General features: G+C 37.4%; 2 protein-coding genes across 4 annotated transcripts in view; one reads left to right on the forward strand and one right to left on the reverse strand.

Moving 5' to 3' along the window:
- The first annotated feature begins 1,756 nt into the window (after positions 1-1,756).
- pdk1 (pyruvate dehydrogenase kinase, isozyme 1) lies at positions 1,757-8,533 on the forward strand. The gene is made up of 11 exons (XM_007253521.4): positions 1,757-2,500; positions 2,621-2,762; positions 2,864-2,935; positions 3,667-3,851; positions 3,976-4,071; positions 4,199-4,276; positions 4,387-4,463; positions 4,875-4,973; positions 5,579-5,689; positions 6,161-6,274; positions 6,838-8,533. The coding sequence occupies exons 1-11, from the start codon at positions 2,392-2,394 to the stop codon at positions 6,976-6,978; spliced, it is 1,224 nt and encodes a 407-aa protein (XP_007253583.3). The 5' UTR covers positions 1,757-2,391; the 3' UTR covers positions 6,979-8,533.
- Positions 8,534-9,606: 1,073 nt separating this feature from the next.
- ppp1r9ala (protein phosphatase 1 regulatory subunit 9A-like A) overlaps positions 9,607-21,533 on the reverse strand; it is a 36,974-nt gene continuing 25,047 nt past the window's right edge. The window contains exons 8-20 of one of the 3 annotated variants that reach the window (XM_007253518.4): positions 20,639-20,692; positions 20,165-20,394; positions 19,986-20,082; positions 18,491-18,587; positions 17,230-17,381; positions 16,818-17,124; positions 16,615-16,666; positions 16,341-16,412; positions 15,886-16,075; positions 14,162-14,206; positions 13,287-13,403; positions 12,114-12,302; positions 9,607-11,149 (exon numbers count right to left, since the gene is read on the reverse strand). In XM_007253518.4, coding sequence (XP_007253580.3) covers positions 10,991-11,149; positions 12,114-12,302; positions 13,287-13,403; positions 14,162-14,206; positions 15,886-16,075; positions 16,341-16,412; positions 16,615-16,666; positions 16,818-17,124; positions 17,230-17,381; positions 18,491-18,587; positions 19,986-20,082; positions 20,165-20,394; positions 20,639-20,692 — 1,761 coding nt within the window. In that variant the 3' untranslated portion in view covers positions 9,607-10,990. The remainder of the gene's footprint in view (positions 11,150-12,113; positions 12,303-13,286; positions 13,404-14,161; positions 14,207-15,885; positions 16,076-16,340; positions 16,413-16,614; positions 16,667-16,817; positions 17,125-17,229; positions 17,382-18,490; positions 18,588-19,985; positions 20,083-20,164; positions 20,395-20,638; positions 20,693-21,533) is intronic. The other 2 variants (XM_007253519.4, XM_007253520.4) reach the window with 2 other exon arrangements.

The raw sequence follows: 21,533 nt of genomic DNA on the forward strand, positions 1-21,533 counted from the left end.
ATCTATCTATTACATTAGGGCAGTTTTTGCTAATAAATAACATTTTGCATATATGATTATTTTTAAGTACATTTAAAATGTTCCATAATATGTATGCATATGCATTCAATGTTTTTAATTACTCTATTAATATTCTAATATTAGTATTTTTATAATATAGCTGGTCACAGGGTAAATATAAAATTTGAAGATTGGTTTGAATTGTGAAGTCTTCGCTGGAAATCTTATCTACCCCAACCAAAGATTTTATTTGTCGAAATTAATATATTATTAAATGTATATTATAAAAAGCTGTGTCTGTGTATTTAAATGAGTTAAAATGACTTAAAAGAGGAATGAGATGTGTAGTTAATGCATGTATTTTTGTTTAAATAAAAAAAGGGATTTATGGGTAAGCTGTTCCGTTTCACGTTAGAGTATGTAGTTAGTAAGGAATTAACATACGCTTAATTGTGTGTTTATGGCGCCCTCTTGTGGTGAAGTTTGAAACATCACCGTGAGGAAATCTTCACAAACATTTTCTGCAAATAAATGCTCTAAATGACAATATTTTTATTTGGAATTTGGGAGAAATGTTTTGCGTAGTTTATAGAATAAAACCACAGTGTTATTTATTTATTTATTTGTTTATTTTTACAATTTTACTCAAACATATACCTATTTTGCTAAAGAGCATAATACAAAGTATTTCATCATGACAGCACTTATTTATAAATAAAAAATATGCATATATTTTGCATCCAAAATAAAGTATTATGAAATGAAGTATTATGTTGTTCGTATTGTAATATTAAACCTTGCACTATATATGTATATAATAGTGGGGAAAATAATCCACCTTATTGTTTTACCACCAGAGGGCGCTCCACAGTAGGTTAAAAATAAATGTGTTCATTCGGAGCAATTAGGCATAATCTGATTTTTTAAATGTTTAATCTTTTTTTACTGAATTAAAAATAATTTCCTCAACACAGAACTAAAACATATGCCCAACAACATATTTATTAAACCTTTTAACCTTTAAACATTAATGTACTTTCAAAAATGTCAAAATTCGGGAAAAGTATATTCTTACTCTTTTAAAAATGTTTATTTAATCATTAACCCCATTCATTTTGGACTCACTCGTGGGCTCCCTCTAGCGGTTATCTGGGATTTTCTGATATAAAGAGGAGATAATCTTCATAACCCGGCTCTAGTTTTACTAAACTTTTACTGAAGCACGACTATGCACTGTTATAAGTTGTATAAATTATATACTTAATAAGGGTGGGTTTTTTTCCAGAAAATTTCAGTCTATAAACCTTACCTACAATATCAAAATATATCAGAATATATTGAAAAGCGTATTGCAATAAATATCGCATAGTCAGGTTCTTACAGATAAACAGCACTAATTTACAGAACACCCTTACAGTCTGAGATGTCTTTTAGAGTCAGAGAAGGAAGGGACATTTTCTGAAAGCTCTGCATCTTTTTTGTTCAACCATTTCCCATTTCTGCAAATAAATGCTCTAAATGACAATATTTTTATTTGGAATTTGGGAGGAATGTTGTCCGTAGTTTATAGAATAAAACAACAATGTTAATTTTACTCAAACATATACCTATAAATCAGAGCAAAATCGGAGAAACTGATTCGGAAACTTAAGTGGTCTCTTTTTCTTCCCCCATATATTTGCTAGTTTATGTAAAGTTATATTCAGGCATCTTATCAGCCGTACTGCATGATGACGCACGGAGACAGCGCGGGGCTTTGCGCCGCTCAGTGGCGGAAGAGTGGAGTGTCACTCAGGCGAGTTTAGCTTGTGGTCTGGCCGTTACTGGAAGTGTGTTTCTCCTCGTTTCTGGAATCATACAGCGTTTAATGGGTGAAGATAAACAGCACACGCGCATATCTCGTGGTAGGAGGTTCTCTCCAGAGCGTTCAGCTGAAAGAGAAAGTGAAGCAGCAGCGCGGCGGTATGAGTGACGGACAGTGTAGCTGGATCAGCACAGTCTGTTTACAAGTACTGCAGTGAAGAATCCGGCGTTCTGACAGTGAAACTACTTAGCTAGGTTACCTAGGCTAACCTACATAGGAACAGAGCTTAGATTCAGCCAGCCTGTGGAGAGACACATACTCAACCTAGCTAGTTAGCTGGCTACCCAGGAAAGCTAGTGACTCGCTAGTTAGTTAACCTAGATAACTAGTCAGTTGGCTAGCCCTACTATCTAACTGTTTAATCACTGTTTAATCACTAATTATCTAGTTAGCTTTACAGTAGCTAGATAGAGTCATATAGAATAATTTCTCTGTAAAAACAAGACGTTTAGCTGCATAGTTAGCTATCTTATTAGATCTTAAATCAGAATTTCCCCCCGATTGATGGCTGACACCTGCCTAACATCATGCGGATTTTAAGGACTCTAATGAACAATGCTTCCATTGGCAAGCTGGTGGATCAGTATTCCAGATTTTCCCCCTCTCCTCTGTCTATGAAACAGTTCTTAGATTTTGGTAAGTTTCTAGCTATTATATGAGCACTAAAATCAGCAGAGTTTGGTTGGGTTTGGTTTGGTTTTTAACCAAACCTAAATATTGTTGTTTGTCATTGTATGTCTTAATTTTCCTCCCCAGGTTCAGATAATGCCTGTGAAAAAACCTCATTCACGTTCCTGAGGCAGGAACTGCCAGTCAGGCTTGCAAACATTATGAAAGAGATTAACTTACTGCCTGATAACCTACTGAGGACGCCTTCAGTGCGCTTAGTGCAAAGCTGGTGAGTGTAACTAACTACTATACACTGGACTGGACCGTAAACTAGAACTGTTTAATCACTGCTCAGTTACTCATTGCTTTTTGTTTGCCATATCTCACCAGGTACATGCAAAGTCTCAAGGATATCCTTGAGTTCAAGGACAGAGATGCCAATGATGAAAAAGTGACTTTTGAGTAAGTATATAAACATCTATTCTATAAACATCTGGGTAGATTCTATTTAGCAATGTTTGTGTTTTTATGCATCTTAACGTGTCACTATGGCTATGTTCACATTACCCAGGCTGAAGTGATCTGATTTTTTCATGGCTGTGTGAACAATCCAAATCCTTTTTTTTTTTAATCAGATTTAAGTCACACATATATGCGGTCCTAAATCAGATACATGTCCGATTCATGGACATGCGGCATGAATGTGAACGGTCAAATCGGAATTCATGCGTCTTCTTGCTTTAACGCATGCGCTATGTGCTTCCAGTACCCACACATCTCTTGGTGCAGCTGTAGCTGCAAAAACAGCAAAAGCAAACCGTCCGGCCTTTTTTCTCCTCCTCGACCTGAGCGTGAACTTCAGACCAGTTGTTTGCTGTTTCTCCATTCAAGCAAAAGATGCTCCACATATGAGCTGCTAACGCATCCATTTCACCTTTATAAAGCTACGAGTCGTCTCTCAAATATGATGTTTTTTTGGTTGTTGGAAAGAAGGCGACGTACATGTATACTATACACGTATCAATGAACGCATGTGAAGCGATTCAGCGACAAAATTCGTTTACATTACACACAGATACAGGTCACTTACATTTGTGAATGTGAACCATCAAGATCTGAGCAAAAAATTGTATTTGAGCAATGTTGCTTGTAATGTGAACGTAGCCTAAGTTGCTGCTGCTGCTGCTCTTTAGTTTCACGGATGCAGTGATAAAGATCCGCAACCGACATAATGATGTGGTGCCCACCATGGCTCAGGGAGTGGTGGAGTATAAGGAGGCGTATGGTACTGACCCAATAACCAGCCAGAATATGCAATACTTTTTGGACCGCTTCTACATGAGCAGAATCTCCATCAGAATGCTCCTCAACCAGCACAGTGAGATCCTGTTATTGTCTTAATTCGACCTGTTATTGTCTTAGACATGTTCTTCCTCTTATTTTTCTTCTTATTGTATGAATAACACATTTATAAACATACTTTTTTTTCATATCCATTGCAGCTCTTCTGTTTGGAGGACGTGTACGCGTGAACCCAGCTCATCCAAAACAAATAGGAGGTATTGATCCTCACTGTTGTGTCACTGATGTGGTTAAAGGTAAGAAATCTGAGCTGTCAGATTATATGTCAAGCTGATGTCATTATCAAGGCTTGGTTTGGCTGTTCTTGTCACTGAAATGGAAGGACAGTAAGTGATACTAAGTGTTTATTTGTTGCTGTTGCAGATGCGTATGAAAATGCTAGATCATTATGTGACAGATACTACATGAACTCACCAGAATTACAACTGGAAGAATTTAATGGTAATCACAAAATCATTTTCATTTACTTCATGTATTTATGATACTTAAAAATGTAGAGAAATAAATGTAGTTTTCTGTTGTTTTTTTTTTGTTTGTTTTGTTCTCTGCAGTTAAAGAACCTAATAAGCCCATAACTGTGGTTTATGTGCCATCCCATTTGTATCACATGGTCTTTGAATTATTTAAGGTACTGTGTACCATTTCTTTCCTTACACCTTGTCCGTATAAAACACAAAATACCAGTATACATAATTAAGGACTGACTCTGCTGTGGAACTTTTCCATTGTTTGGTACCTACACATTTTAGTTCTACTCCTGGACTGCTCCTGGGTTTTTGGTTTTACTCCCACCCCTTACTTTCAATACAAGGTTTACAAGTTACTTTTTAGCATACTAAAAAGAGTACTTGGTGACAGATAACAGGCAGCATATTTGCCCAGTAGAAAAGCAAAGCCAAGTAGGGTCGAGTCCAGTAGTAGTATAGGTACCATAGGGTGAAAAAACACCATTAATGTGTGTTTAAGGTATCTTACAGTGTTAGTGTGTTGCTGTGTCTAAAGAGTTCAGGTCTAATAATATGTCCTGTGACTCCATCAGAATGCCATGCGAGCCACCATGGAGCTGTACGGAGACGCTATGGAGTATCCTCCCATCAATGTTCGGATCGCCCTGGGCAACGAAGACCTCACTGTGAAGGTACAGACGCACACTCTGATCTCTAACCTTTCACTTTTACATCTCTATCATTGCTGTTTTTTCACACATAGAAGTGCGCATTGAATTTTATCCTCCTTGAGTGCTTACTGGAATATACACTCCAAACACAGCAATAAAATCAGAGAGGTTCAGAGAATATTTATTGTGTATATATTGTAATGTTAGCTGTAGTAATTATCTGGGTATTGTACCAGGTTTTATCTGGGCATTATATCAGGTTACGTTACACCCACAGAGCCATTCAATCCAAATCTGCAGAGTATATCTGATATCTGTTTTTGATCAAGGTTGGATTGAAGGAACTGCTCCACATTTCATGTGAGACCAAACTGAGACCACTTCCTACTAAGGTTCTTTATGGTAGATTGATTGTTATGGTTTTGTTTTAAGTGTGATTACTGTATTTACATATGCCCACACAAATTACTCCAGTGGTAAAAATAAAGTGCAGGTATAAAAATTACACAAAGTCCTCCTTGTCAGGAATTTTACAGGCTTTTGATTATTGATTTGGTAAAATTTCACTCACTTGCAAACAACGTTTCTGTTTTAGTTTTTTTTTTATCAATTCTTTGATCTGATAGGTCAGTGATCATGGAGGTGGAGTCCCATTGAGGAAGATTGACAGGTTGTTCACATACACTTACTCCACCGCCCCTCGGCCTCAGATGGACGCAGCACGTGCTGCACCTCTGGTCAGTATAATTTGTAGCTGCACTGTTTACAGATGTATTGTATTGTATTGTATTTTAATGTAACTGTTGTTTGTGGTTGGTGTGGTGCAGTGCCAGTGAGCTACCACATCATGTGGGAGACTGGGGTTAAATTCTGTGTCTGGGTGACTATGCTGTGCTACACCAATTAGACTCCTTGGGCAAGACTCCTAACGCTATGTGGGCCTTTACTTCTGTAATAGGAATAATCTAGTAAGTCGCTCTGGATAAGAGCGTCAGCTAAATGCTGTAAATGTAATTTAAATGTAACTGTTAAATATGTAGGTAATCATAATTATACGTTTGAATTGTTTAGGATCATCAGCTCATTATACCCACAATATTTTGCTATTCAAAACTGAAAGTATGCTTTGGCTGATCTGGTAGAAATGTTTGCGGTCTCTGCCTTTGCAATTTATTATTTTCACATTCACTTTGAAATGTTGTCTTTAGGCTGGATATGGCTATGGGCTGCCCATCTCTAGGCTCTATGCCAGGTACTTTCAGGGGGATCTGAAGCTTTACTCACTTGAGGGCTATGGCACAGATGCAGTGATTTACATCAGAGTAAGTCATTTTACATGCATTTTAAAACCAGAAGTTAGAATTGTGTAAATCATTTAATATCCTTTTCAAGAAAAGCACTTTATTCAGTGTAGGTTTGCAATAACACACATTGTAAAATCACAAGGTGTGGTATACATGAACATAATTCCATATACAGCTCTGGAAAAAATAAGATACCATTTATGATGAGTTTCTTTGATTTTAACAAATTGAAACCTCTGAAATATAATCAAGATGAAGATGGATGATCACAAGCCATCAAACCAAGCAGAACTGCTTGAATTTTTGCACCAGGAGTGGCATAAAATAATCCAAAAGCATTGTGTATGTGGAGGAGAACATTTCAAGATTAATGAAAACTGTGATAAAAAACATATTCCACCAAATACTGATTTCTGAACTCTTAAAACTTTGTGAATATAAACAAGTTTTCTTTGCATTATTTAAGGCACAAAGGTTAAATCTTCTTTAATACGATATACTGAGAAATACTTCTGTAAGAACGGTAGATCATGCTTTGATTATTGTTATAACAATTTATTTTCTTTCTTTTCTTTTTTAAGGCACTTTCTTCAGAGTCCATCGAAAGGCTCCCAGTTTATAACAAGTCAGCATGGAAACATTACAAGACCATCCATGAGGCTGATGACTGGTGTGTGCCGAGCAAAGAGCCCAAGGACATGACTACATACCGCAGCATTTAGAGTGTGAAGTAAAGAGAGAGAGTGCGGTTTCAGCTTTAGGACAGAGCAGGGACTAGGCTTTCAACAAGTGGGAACATGTATTCTAATGCAGATCTGTGTTATGATGATTTGTATTATATAAACAAAAAGAGGTCATTGCACTACATAGAGATTAAGAGTTTGTTTTGCACCTGCAATGTTGTTGCACTGTGTATTAGCTATGAGTGATCTATTAAGTTTCTAGTGCCATATACCTCTGACACTAGTTTTCCATTGTCTGGATGCCTTTCAGGTGTATTCTGGTATTACAGATATGATAGGATTAAAATAAAAACTAGGGATGTCCTGATTCGAATATCTTAAGGCTGAATACCAGCCGATAACAATGCAAACCTATCTTTGCGTTTGTTGTATAATTAAAGCAGCCCTACAGTCTGAGTGATCTACCTGACCAGTCATCTCTCAGTTTATTTAAACACTGCATTTAAATCACTGTGTGTGTAGTGATGCACAATCTAGACTGATAGCTGAGGTGTAATAACTATTTTATGGTGAGGTGAATGAATAGCCTGTCTTAGCATTAGTGTTAAACTATCCACAGTTCTAAACAAGCTGTTTAGTGGTTGTTTAAAGCATAGAAACGTATGCAGTTATTTTGTAGATAGTATCAGATATATTTTCACACTCAACTCTTAATTCTCCCTCTAAGAACTCTCCTCAGTGCTGCTGGCTGAGCAATAATTGCCCCTTGAAGCAATCAGTGGTGATTTGAACACTGTTTAAACAAGGATTTGGAACTGGATTGGGATTCAAGTAGCCGATACTCGATCCATTATCGGTAAATATGACTGGATCGGATCAGGACATCCCTAGTAAAAAAAACAAATACGTTGATTTTAATTCTATGTGCAGGTTTGCAGTTTCATGTTTTATAATTGTTTACAAAAAGATTTCCTTCAATTATATATTATTGTTATGAGATTAGAACAGCTAGCTAAGCTAACTGCAACGACACCTTCTGAATTGTGGAAGAACTGCGTCATTATTAAAAGCTAACACTGGAAGGCCATGTTAAGAATGCTGAAGGGATCAAATGAATCAACATTTTTCCATTGAAAACAGCTCTCAGAGTTCTCTTCTATTTCACAAGTGTCTTAGAAATCTCAATAGAATTACACTCAGTTCTAAAGCCTATGAAATGCTTTCACTTTCATCTGAATTGTACCAGTAATCAAATACTTGCTGCATCACATTCCATGTTGGGCTGGCAAAGTGTTTACATTCTGGGTCTATTATTCCTGTGTATGAGAGGGTTGAGAGAATGTGTGCAAAGAAAATGGCAATGTACAGGGTTGAAAAGGGATGTTCTTCACCCCACATAATTTACATAGCTGAGTACAAGTTTATTCCCCTGCTGCTTTGTATATAGAAGTATTTTAAGTGTGAGCTGTGCTTTAGTTGTACCTTATTTATAACTGTGAATCTGTAGTTAAATTATAGAAAAAAAAGTAATGTATACAGTCGTTTGATACCCATTCTGATGTTCCATGTAAATAAAGAGTGGTGATGATCATTATTAGTGTCACTCTTATTAATATGCATATCATTTTTCCTCAGGCCCAAATTAGTAGCTGAACCAATCAACTGTTATTACTATAAATAAATACTATTTATTTCTATCTGGTACAGTCTCAAAACAAGAAGAAAAGGGCTTATTGTTTTGGGAACTTTATTGGTCCAGACAGTAACATAACCTTTGGCAAGAAGTCTTTCAGTTATTTTGTTAATTCAGCCTTTTAAAAGAGTTCAAGTTCTTGGGCTTTCTGGCATGAACTGGTTTGAGATCAATCTATGGATTTTTCAGTCATGTTTAGGTCTGGCGACTGTGTAAGTTATGAGAAAACCTTCATTGCGCCTCTTGAAATAGTCCATTGTTGATTTTGAGGCATGTACAGAATCATGTGTTATGCGCCCATCTAAGTACAGTTCAGCCACTGACCAACCTTAGAGTCTTTGTAAAACGCGAAATCCACTGGAGATCCTATGTAAACCTATAGTTACTTACACACATAGGTGAGTAATCCAGGTCCAGAAATTCACCCTGGAGTTTTGCTGGCTGAGCCACAGCAAAGCTGTCCAGGCAGTTGGCACCTATCTCAATTGCACTGTGCTGGTTGTGTTCTATAGACAAGTTCTAATCATTTGTTCCTTAGCTGTGAAGGACACCTTTAATATTGGTGTTGCCATTTTATTTTTGTGAAAGTTTGGGTGGTTTCCCTGACTGGTATTAAAAAGTCTTAAAATAGTCTTTTTGCCATTTCCCCATGTGAGAAGCGCTGCTGTACCTGCTATTCATACAAGTGCAACATATATTAACATGTAGTGATAGTTACATTAACATTACCAAGTTGACATCTCTGCAGTGCTGGGAAGTGTCCAACACTTTATTGTCAATGTGGCTACTAAGTAGAATGAACTGCAAATTCTTATAATATACTTATATAATGGCACACAAAAAGCCACATTGTTACATTTGTTGTCGCCATATCAGCAGCTGAGGCAATGTTCACAGCTAGTAGAATCATTTATAATGATAACAGTCGTCTATGCGGGTCATGAAAGTCCATGTGTGTAGACAGGATCACAAAATGCAGTGTGAAAATGAATTTATTGGTGCAGCTTATACACTTGTACCAGAGCAATGATTGGGTATCTGGACCTCATATAAGACAGTCCTGTAGCTGTACAACCAAAATCATCCCTTTTCTACAGACAGAAATCTTACAGGGCTTAGCCAATATTTCAGGTAACATTCTGGATGAATGAGAACAGACAACGGAAATCATGTTGAAAATATGTAACGGTCGTTCTACATCCACACTAATTGCACTCTCCCTTTGTCAGACAAAAGTTACAACTGAACCTTGCAGGCTTGATACTATGCCCTAGTGTGGTACGAATCACTGATATACAGTATAGATTAGCAGTTTATGGTCAACTGGGACAGAAAGAAATATATCAACGTAACAGTGCATTTAAAAAGAGAAGCTGCAGCAACACCTTATAAAAATTCACTTTTTTTTCCTTTTGTAATTTGCAAAATGACTAACATATGAGCTATTCTACTCAGTAGAAAAAGTGTACAAAAGTTAAAATCAATATGTTTTTTTTCTTAAAGCTATGCAGTTAATAGATGTGTATAAAACATTTCATTTGTACATAAAAAAACAGATCAAAGACAATATAGTGCTCTCAATCTATAACTGTACAAAATTCCAGCAAAAAAGTCTGTACAGGGCAACAGGAGACATTTCTTAAAAAAAGGTTTTTAAAGCATTAAACATGCCACAGTATTAGTGGTATTTGTGTGCGAAAACGATAAGCAGTCCAATCAACTGTCTGATCATATTCCCTTAAAGTAGCCAAGAAATGCTTTTTTTTGTTTTGTTTGTGCTTAAAAAAAATACAATACAAATTAGTTTGGCCCAGTCACGTCACATAAACCTAGATGTTCAACAACAGGAGTAACAAAACTGATGCATCTGACCCTAAGAAGGGTTTCAGTCTTGTCGACATACACTTATGATACAGTCATAATAGTGTGGGTGACTTTTTTGTGCTTAACAGACTAAGCAAGGTAGCGGCCATTCAGAGAAAAGTGTAAATATGGAAGAGATTGAGAAGAGATATACACTGGCCCTAATCTTTCCTTTAGTGTTAAGGCCTAAGGTGAAGAATTTGAAAGGACTTGGCAGGTGTGACAAAATGTGAAGACACATCTGAGGAGCTTAGCTATCTGTATCTTTAAAAAGTCCATTAAGATTCTGAACAATATTTACACTGCATTTGTTCCTTATTATAGTGCCTCATTGACTGTTATAACATTTTCTTCCAACATAGATGTGGAATGACACAGCAAAGAGCCGTCAGCTGCCTGCTCGACACAAAATAAAACAAGTGTGTCACGACTTCAAGAAGGAGAGGCAAAGATAGAGAGAAAGGAGACGGATGAAGAGAGAGAAACACAGTAGCCTCAGCAGACCGAATCAGTTTTTTCTGGCAGTCTCCCACTTCGCCTTGCTTCTTTCTCACGTTTCTCACGCTGTTTCTCCAGCTTCTCCTGTGCTTTTTTCATGTCTTTTAGTTTCTTCTTAATCATGGCACGGTCACTTTGGCTAGACACACCAAGCACCTGGAAAATAAAAGAAAGAAAAAGCCACATTACTGTCTGTGTCTGGTGAACCCTTTCTTTAAGATTTAAAAGGAAGCCTTTAAAGTTTAGCTAAAACTGGTCTAATCAACATATTGGTCTCAATTCCATTGAAGGATTAAATGCTTACTCGGGCCATGCTTTTTCATTACACACAGTTTCAAAACCAATATGCTTCTGTGTTAAATGTTACGCTTTGTGCAGGCACATTTCCTACTCCAGAGCAAGGTGTAAATAGTAAAAAAAAAAAAAAAAAACACAAAGTATAGCAACTCAGCAAGAGTACTGCTGAGCATCATTTTCCTGCTTTCACAGTTAAACTGTGGAGCAGCACAGACACCAATGCATAAGAATAAACACTCGCAATCGCATAGGCCATTTGCACAGGCTACAACACAGGCACGGGCAGTTTTGTCCAGTTTCACATTCCCGCAATGATTTCACAGAGTTAGTATACTAACTAAATGCAAAAGAAATAACTGTAATTGATCGTTTTTGATCATGTATTTTTATATGCAAAGAAGTACAGACTACATGCTTCAAATACTTAAATGCGGTAAAATAAGCAAGGATGTCTCCACTATTTCACTATTATAAATAAAAATGCTGCAATTGTGGAGCCACACCAGTGGATTCCTAACATTTTTACATTTTTTATTTATTCATTTATTTTTTAAAGCTGAAAAACTAAGAACACTGTGCTAGCACTCCATGTCCAACCATGTCTGTGTGGAAAATCCACTGGAATGGTTACCCTTCGTGCTCAGAACCATTCATTCCTGCAGTGTAAAATGCTTTAGAGCTTCTTTTATGTGACTCAGGTTCTTCTCAGGTTGACTCCCTCTTCTCATTTCACTCATTTACACATCTACTCATTTCACATAACCTGCATATAAATATATATTAACCTAGATTTGGATTTGTTTTGCTATAATCATTTACTTACTTTGAGTCGATCGCTGTCCAGGTTCAACAGCTGTTGCCCATCCACACCCTTGGCTGTAAACTCAGGAGTGTACTGGTCCATGTTCATGCCCATCAGCCAATGGCAGACCTGCTGAGCTGTCCACTCAGAGACTGGGCGGTTCTGCCACTGGTAGTCTTTCCCCACAGTGCAAGGCTCATCGTCCAATGTCTACAGGATAAACACATGTACACACAAGTACAAACTAGATGGTGCAATTCAAGCTACTGATCTTTACGAGAGATTACACAAGAGCTGTGATGGTAGCAACATTTAACGTTGATGCATCCTGTCCCATTCTAACACATTTTAAACAGGTTTCTGAAGTTGATACTTTTGGACAGTTAAAAAGAAGCAGTGCAGAATCTTGTGACATGCATTTCAGCTTTAGAGTGAACTAAGTTTTCCATTGCGTAGTGAGCACAGTGTACTTAAAGCAATCATGCACTTACATAATACAGAATTTTAATTATACTTCCACAATGCATCATTCATCACTGATTAAAAAAAGAAAATCGAAGTGGACTAATGCAAAATTGGGCATCGTAGTAAAATGAAAGATTAGTTGTCAGACATAAATAAAATCACAGAATAGTTATAACAGCAAATAACCCAGGGGCCCCATGTAAATGTACATGGGTATATAAGAACCAGCGTTTTAAAACAATCACTGGTCTGAATCATTGTGTACAAACATCATGATTTTAATAGAATTCAAATTTTCCCATGCCTACTACTGTAAACAACCATCTCTGAAAGTTTCTCTAGAACAGAGCAATTCCCCAAACCACTCTGATAATAAATGGTCTATTGATTATCCATTAATGTATTAGTTAGAAAATAAGATATACAAACAACAAACATTAACAAAAATGTAATTAAGAAATAAAGGAACACACAATCTTTCAAGCACTGCAGCCAAATACTCAACAGTAAAAGTTGCTTTAGCCCTACAAAGCGTGCTACAGACAACACATGCAGCCTTTTGCGCCATTCATAAGTCAAACTAAAAAAAGCCACAGAGCAGGAACTACGGCATAGTACACTACAAGAGGCGACTTCCCCTCCATACACAATTCTTGACCTTAGCCATAACCTTTTTTTCTGACAGGCCGAAAACAATAGTAGCAGCCAGGGTTGCTGTGCGCCACTCACCTCATTGGAAGAGAAGGTTAAAGTGTGCGCGCGGCCTGACAGGTTGGGTTCTGCCACTAGCCCTGCTAAATCTGAACTGGGACTGCCCGGATTCGAATCATCTAGCACTGAGAAACTCTGGAACAAGTGGAAAAACAACACACATATCTGTAACAGCTGACACTAAGTGACACCAGAGAAAATACCCATACTGCTGAAAGGTGCTGGCCCTGCTGATCAATAAAAATGTAAAATAATACACAAATTCATTGATAATTACTTAAAAAACCTTAATACTTGCACTACATTGTAAACTGCAAATACAGAATTAAGAAAAGGTCTAAACATGATGGAGGAAGACTTTCCAGAAATCATAAATAAAACACCACCCGGATCTTAGACTAGAAAACAAATGTTATGTTAAACAGGGCCAGCACTGTCCACAGAGGGCGGCATTCAGCAAGATCATTAAGCATGCAGACCTAACAATGGTCTCGGTTGCATGGCAACAAAAACAACTACTAATAAGACTACACAAAACTACAACTACACATTCAACTACAGCAACACTACAACACACACATCACAACACCACAACACTCAACGTTTTGAAAACTAAAAAAAAAAAAAAAAAGATCTAAATCTTCTCATGATTACTTGAGTTAAAAAGCAGACATGCAGATAACTCGATTTCATTGGATACACAAACAAGTTCAGACATGAACTCAAGTCTACTCCTACTGCATGCACTAAATGAAAGCTAAATGCACACTACTGCAAATTATTCTAATTGTATTAGTGAGCGACATCTAACACCTCTACCGGTCACTACTTCGTTAGCTTGGATCTAGATCAATGAATCTAATTTAGAGGGGGTGGGTGGGGGTATACTGTACCAAATCTAAGGATCGACTGAACAGAGAGGACCAGGAGAGGTTGGACTGTTTGGAAAAAGGAATGTTAGTCAATTAAGTCATCAGATGATTTATAATAGTCTCCCCATTTCTGAAAACCAGGAAAGCATGGTATAATTCTGTTATCCACTTCAGATTGTGGAAGCAGCTTCAGAGGCTTTAGCTCAGGATTTGTGCTTTTTAAAAGTCTCCGTCCTGGCAGCCCAGGGCAGCTTTCACAGCCTGTTGAATTAGTCAATGCTATCTTAAAAGATTAAAGTGTTTTTAGTGATTCTCTGTGGGTTAAGCCTCAAAATCCTCCTCTGTCTTGCTCATCTACCTATTCTCCTTCCCTCAGCTACCCTCTTTTGGTCTTCATCTTTTCTCCCTTTGTCCCTTTGCTCTTCTCTCACTCTCTCCACCCCTACTTCTCCTCTATCTTGTTGCTTCTCTGCTGTCTTGTTGCTTCTCCCTCTCCTGCTCTCATCCTGTTTCCTCTTCGTCTGTCTCTCTGATTAATGATGAGTACCATATGGTTAGTGACACAGGAACGCAGCACATCTGCTCACAGTTCTTCTCAAGTCCCAACCTCTGCCTTTCAATTTCTTATGTGGTAGGACCTGTTTTCATACTACCTGAAATATTTTGAAACTGAATTAATTGGCTTCTTGTTTTTAGTAATTTTTGCTTTTTACTGAGGATTAAGAACTAGGAAATTGGGGAGAAACACAAAGTGAATTGCCTCCTTTTCCTCCTAGTGGTGGGCAGTATGGTAAAATATCATGCATGTTAAAGTCATTTTCAGGATGCATGATGTTCACTGCAATATTCTGACAAAAGTACCTCCTTGTTTGAGCCTGTTAATCCACCCACTCATTAGCAACCTCCCACTAGCAATCACTTGAATAGCTCTGGACACTAGGATGATAGGACAAGCACATGCCTCCTCCGATACATGTGAAGCTAGCCACAAACTGTTTTTTTGTTGTTCAAACTCCCATTAATGTCTGTGACAGGGAGCATAAAATATAGATTAATCTACCCACCCAGAGGGAGCATGACCTATTGTCCTCACTTCTGGCAGTTGATGGCAAAGCAGCATAGCTTGGAATTTAAGCATAGTGTAAGTATTTTAGTTTGTTGAGCTTTTGTTGAGTCACTCCAAGCACTAGTACAGTGATTAACTTGATTAAAATTGTGCATTTCTTCCAATTAACCACTGACTGTAATGAAACAGTTGGTCAGTGTTAAGAACTGACGATATCCACAATAAGCTCAGAGAAGCACTATATATTGTACGTCACGATAACAAAATCTATCATATGATAAAATACTGTCATGCTGCCCACCCCTACTTCCTATCATAGGTTGTAAGGGGACTCAGATCATGATACTTTTACTACATTTAGACATTCTAGTTTAATAAACTGACCCACATAAATATGAAGTTTCTAATATAATACACTATAAACTATAACTCTAGCACTTTTATTACACACTTTGTATTAAAATGTGTACAGAAAAAACTTTAGAAGAGCTGCCTTATTATTACTCTAATTATATTTCTCTATACAAAATGATGAATTTCTTTTTACATTCTATTTGCATGTAACATGTACACTAACAAAACAACAACAACTGCACAATAAACAGCAGGGGAGGAAACACTGACTAAACCCACACAAATTATGGTAAAGAAGAGAACCAAACGTCTACATCAAAAGCACCTTGTTCTTGCGATCCTGCTGTTCACTGGGCTCTGTTGCAGTGTAGGGCAGGCTGCTAGACGAACAGGAAGGATCTCTCTCTTTCTCCTTGTCACCAAACCAGGAGAACGGCATGCATGTGGGGATGGACGCCATGGACTCTGAAGGTGAGACATTCACCCCTGACTCTTCGAGCAGCTCCGCTGACCCTCTGGATAAGAAAACAAAGAAATTGTTAATAAAGGATGTCCATGACACTGAGATAGCAGCAGTGTAATAAGTAGAATAGAATAGGAACACATTTTTATTCAGGATTGAGGTAGGATCAATGTAATTATAGTGACTTTAGATTGAAGACAAAGGGTTCAAGAAACACAGTTTCTTCACTAAAACATATCCAAAACTGTGCACTATGCAAGTTTGTATAAAAAGTTTGCAAAATGTTTGAGGGAAAAGCCTGGAAATTATGCGTTTACCTGCTGTCTAGTGATGCTCTCATGGCCTCTTTGTCGTGTTTCTTTCCTTTACCGCCAGACTTCCTTAGGCCCCTGAGGAAAAACAGAGATCATGTTTTTACTAAGGTTTCTTGAATAAAGCCCAAAGGTTCTATAAAGAATCATGACAACTAAAAAAAAAGATACATATTTAAATGCTTAAAAGGTTCTACACAGCAAGTACTATGTAGAACACTTTTCACTTATATACATATTTTCATCACTCTCTAGACAAATAGAAATGTACTTCACCTACCCAAAGTCTGGGAATCGTCTTTTGGATTTTCCTGCACTGTCACTGGCCTCATCTGAAATAAATAAACAAAACAAGGATCTGAAAACCTAAATACACTGTATAAACTGTGAATGTAAAAATATTTACCACACACTACAGAACACTAGCTCAAAAGCACTGCCGTGTTATTATATATTAAGCATTTGCTAAAGACTGCACGTTACCTTTAACGTCTTTGCTTTTTCCTTTGGACTCTCTCTTTCTGACGTTTCTGAGAAATCCAGAGGGGGAGGAGTCTTTAGGTGGGGAGATGATGGGGCTTTCTGTGCTGTCTGCACTAGCTCTATGGGAAGTAGGAACGGCAGGGAGCTCCAATATGCTTTTGGAGCAGCCCACAGTGCGGGCAGTGCTAGGCTCCTCCTTCTGCCCATTAGCTGGATAAGATATGGACACTGGCAGAAAGAGACTCTCCTGGATAGCTCTCCTATGACGAGGTGGAACCTCAGGACTCTGCAACTCCTCATCTTCAACCTAGATTCAGAAAAAGAGTGTGAGAGAGAAAAAGAGGGAGTTTGTCAGAACCATTTGCCAGGAAGATGCCATTTAGTTCTGATGAAGATCATATTTATTACAGACCTGAGGAGCACATGCTGGAGAACTGATAGCATCTCTAAGTTTGCTGCGTGATGGGGGTTGGCGTTTGGCCTTCTGGGCTAGCTGGCCTTTGGCCCGATGGGCACTGGTGTCCAAAAGCTCAGTTTCAGGGACTACATCTCCCCAATCAGCATCTGTGGACGACAGCATATTCAACAATAAATAACAGTCCTCCAAATGAATTTTGTTCCCCCCCCCCCCCCAACCCAACAGTAAAACTAGTGATATCTACTCTAGTATTAAAGGAGGGGATCTATCTGATAGGATCAATGTATGGCTTTGGATTAGTTGCACTGCAGTCTCAGTGATCCTAGCTTAAGTATGTTTGCAGACGGCAGCTGCAGTGTACCAATAAGACTAGCCAGGAAGACTGTCTAGATTACTCACTGCAGTCATGCAGGATCATAAAAGCTCTGTATTAAAGACAAGATTTTTTTTCTTTGCTGCATATTTGTATTTTCTTTCTTCATAGTGAATCTAGATAAAAAGTTACACTCATTGAGAGTTCCTAGTCATTTAATATGTACATCTAAATGTTTTAATATTATACATAATTTTCAGGTGTTCTGACAGTTCAAAACACTGATATAAAAACACATCAAGATTGCAATATCAACAAGAAAAGGTTTTAGACTACAGCTCTGGAAAAAAATAAGAGACACATTCAGTTTCTGAATCAGCTTCTCTGATTTAGCTATTTATATGTATGTTTGAGTAAAATGAGGAAAAAATGAGGAAAAAATTGTTTTATAATAATTTTGTAATTTAGAGCATTTGTTTGCAGAAAAAGAGAAATGGATGAAATATCAAAAAATATGCAGAGCTTTCAGACCGCAAATAATGCAAAGAAAACAAGTTCATATTTATATCGTTTTAAGAGTTCAGAAATCAATATTTGGTTAAATAACCCTGGTTTTTAAATCACAGTTTTCATGCACCTTGGCATGTTCTCCTCCACCAGTCTTACACACTGCTTTATGCCACTCTTGGTGCACAAATGCAAGCAGTTTAGCTTGGTTTGATGGTTGTGATCCTCCATTTTCTTCTTGATTATATTCCAGAGGTTTTCAATTTGGTAAAATCAAATAAACTCTTTGATTTTTAAGTGGTCTCAATTTTTTCCAGAGCTGTATAAGCCAATAATACAGCAACAACCCAGCACTAATGTAGCATAAATAATAACACTGTTACACAGAAGCTGGTAAAAAAAGAAACAGAAACTGGTAAAAGGAGGGTAAATTACCTTGTGGAAATGAGTCCGCAGATTTATTGTCAGAAGTCGTTGCATTGCCATTTTCTGCTGTAGAGTCTGGAGACTTCTGTGACTCCAAGGCTGCTACCTATAAACCAACATCAGATATAAAGAGTTGAGCCAATATTGTTGATTTTGTTAATTATACAGGTTCTTATAAAGCACTTCCATCATTATGGTGAACACAACTCACCCATAACATGCTTGGGTGCATTCATTAGGAAACTTCACAAACTTTTGAACTCAGTGTACATGCATTCCACCATCCTAAACCTTTGTCTCTTAAAGCAGGTATGGATAGCTTTTACACTTTGTTAACTCTGGTCCAGGAGGCTCCCTGCCCTGCACATTTTAGTGTATTCCCTGCTTTAACATACTGCCAGCAACTCTGAAAGGGCTTGTTAATTAACTGGTTAGTTAAATTAGGACGATATAGCCAAAATTGATATCACAATATATTTATTTGTTTCGGTTGATAAAACACAATTCCAATATCGATATGAGCAGTATAAAAAGTATAAAAGCCACTGCCTGTGGTGAATGTCTACACACCCTGAGAGTTGGGTGATATGGTAAAAATATTATATCACAATATTTATAGACATTATTGCAATACATTGAGGTTTGACATCAGCAGTGGCAGATTCTGCTATTTAAATTTCATGCATAGTACAGTGGTTTTCATTCTTTTTCTGCAGCACATTAGGATTTTTTACACCATCTAATGAAATGTGAAGTAAGGTCAGTACAAGAAGAAAATGATTCACAATATGATAAAAAATATTGATGAATTGCCCATGTCTACCTACAGGGCCAGAGTTCAGAAATGCTGCTTTACTGCTATATTAGAAATGGGAAGGTAATAGTGTATTGTATGTCAGTGTTTCTCAATTAGAGGCACCCTGTCCTGCCTATATTAGGGATTTCCCTGCTCCCATCACACCTAATTGAAAAGCCATCTGAGTTGTAGGAGAGCTATTTAAGCAGAGACACCAATTTAAATGTGCATGGCAGGATGCCTTTAAGACACTTTGTATAGACCAGTGAGAAGTTTTGAATCATGTCCATGTTAAACAAGAAATGGTACGCAAATTACTATTTCATTGCCTTCTGAGAGGGAGTTTCATAAAGACAGAAAAATAATGAATGGACGATCAATCTAACATTTATTAGTTACATTTTCTGACCATTTGAGGCTTTGAAAACCTTAAAATGTTTTACTTGCTATAGTTAATTTTGATTCAAAAATGACTGGTTTTCTTCTATGTTTACATTTTGTAACAATGTTGAGGACAAAAAGACTTTTTTACTATTCTAAATGGAAATAATGAAGAATTAAACCCAATTTTCTATTTTCAAATTTAGCTTAAAACAGGCAGAAAACTGAACTGAAATATGTTACACTAACCATGAAGCTCAGTAACATCCAGACAATATGTTAAATAGAACATTGACAAAAGAACCAACAGAATAGATCTGTCCTCACTCTTTGCTGCAGATCATCTAGCTGAGTTTTGTACCAGCTCTCCTTCTCCTCCAGAGTTTTCTTCAGGTCCTCCTCCCTTTTAATGAAGTCCAACTCTCTGTAGTGTTAAGGAAGTAAATCAGTCAGAAAATAGCATTAAGCAATGTGTTCATATGCATAACAATAGAGCTTGTACTCACTTCTGCTGGTACTCTTTTAGCAGTTTCTTGGCTTTGCCGTATTTCTTATCCAAAGCCTCAAACTGGTTCTGAGTGTCGTTCAGCTGCTCGTTGATGGCTTTGCAGAGTGCTTGAGCATCCAGCCAGTTCTTCTCCATGTACGCAATTCTTTCAGAGTTCTCCTCTATGTTGTTCTCTAGTTGTGCCTCCCGTTTCTCCCATGCCGTCCGTGCTTTCTCAGATTCCCTCAGCTAACAAAGAACAAATTAGTTAACATTACAAAACAAAAAAACATACTTGTTGCAGAATTAGCACATCCTCTGAAGTACAGTAAGTTCCATAATTTTCAAACTATGCCCCTTAGCATTCCAGTGTGCAGATCTGTTGCTGAATTCAGAACACAGATACATTATAGGGATGTGGGATGAGTTAAATGTAAACAAAGATTAAAACAGACTGTTAGAAACTTTAAAATGTCAAGTGAACATACAGTACCTTCTCGGTGATCTGGTCTATCTCAGACACAGCTATGTTGTGTTTGATCTGTAGCTGGGTGATAGAGAAAGTTGAAAGAAACTGCATCAGAAATATGACAAATATGCCAAAACACATAAACAAATTAATTATTAATAATATGTAATTCATAATAACGCATTACTTAATATGAAAAAAACAAGCCTAAATCAGAAAAAAACAGACTGTATTCTCTTTTATTGCACACATTCTAAACCCAAAACATTTAATGTTTTATTTAATTTGTTCCAACATTGTCTAGCACTACAATACAGTGTTACAGTTCACAAATACGTGTTCAAAACAGAAGCCTTATGTTAACCCAATCCAGAAGAAGTGCAACTGGGCTCAGAATCATCTTGAATGAATGCAACTTCATGCAGTGGAAATGTGTATTGGTATTGTGGACTGACAAATCCATAATCAAGATCTTTTCTGGAAGAATTGGGAACTGTGTGCTCTGAACCAATGATACAATGGACCACTTTTTATCAGCAACAAGTCCAAAAACAAGAACTTTGAGCAACATTTGCTTTATTCAACAGATTCTGCGTTCCAGGGACATCACTGCCTAAGACAACAGTACATGCTTGCAGTGACTGCCAGCCTTAGTGTAAAAGCATCTGTAATGTTGCCACTCATCCTCACAATATTTAAAAGTGGTTAATGCTTTACTGTTCCAACTTTTTCTGGAATGTACTGTAGGCCTCAAATGCAGAAACGGATGTATATAAATACTGCATTTTTCTAAGGTGCCCTTCAAATCCTTTAAAATTCCCAAAAATCATCAGTGTGCCTTATAATCCAGTGCACTGTCGGCGGCATTAGTCACTAACCGCAGCTAGTCTAAGTGGAAATCTGCAAATCTAAGCTTCCT

This window comes from Astyanax mexicanus, chromosome 11 (genome assembly GCF_023375975.1).
Source record: "Astyanax mexicanus isolate ESR-SI-001 chromosome 11, AstMex3_surface, whole genome shotgun sequence".
In the NCBI taxonomy this organism is placed as follows: Eukaryota; Metazoa; Chordata; class Actinopteri; order Characiformes; family Acestrorhamphidae; genus Astyanax; species Astyanax mexicanus.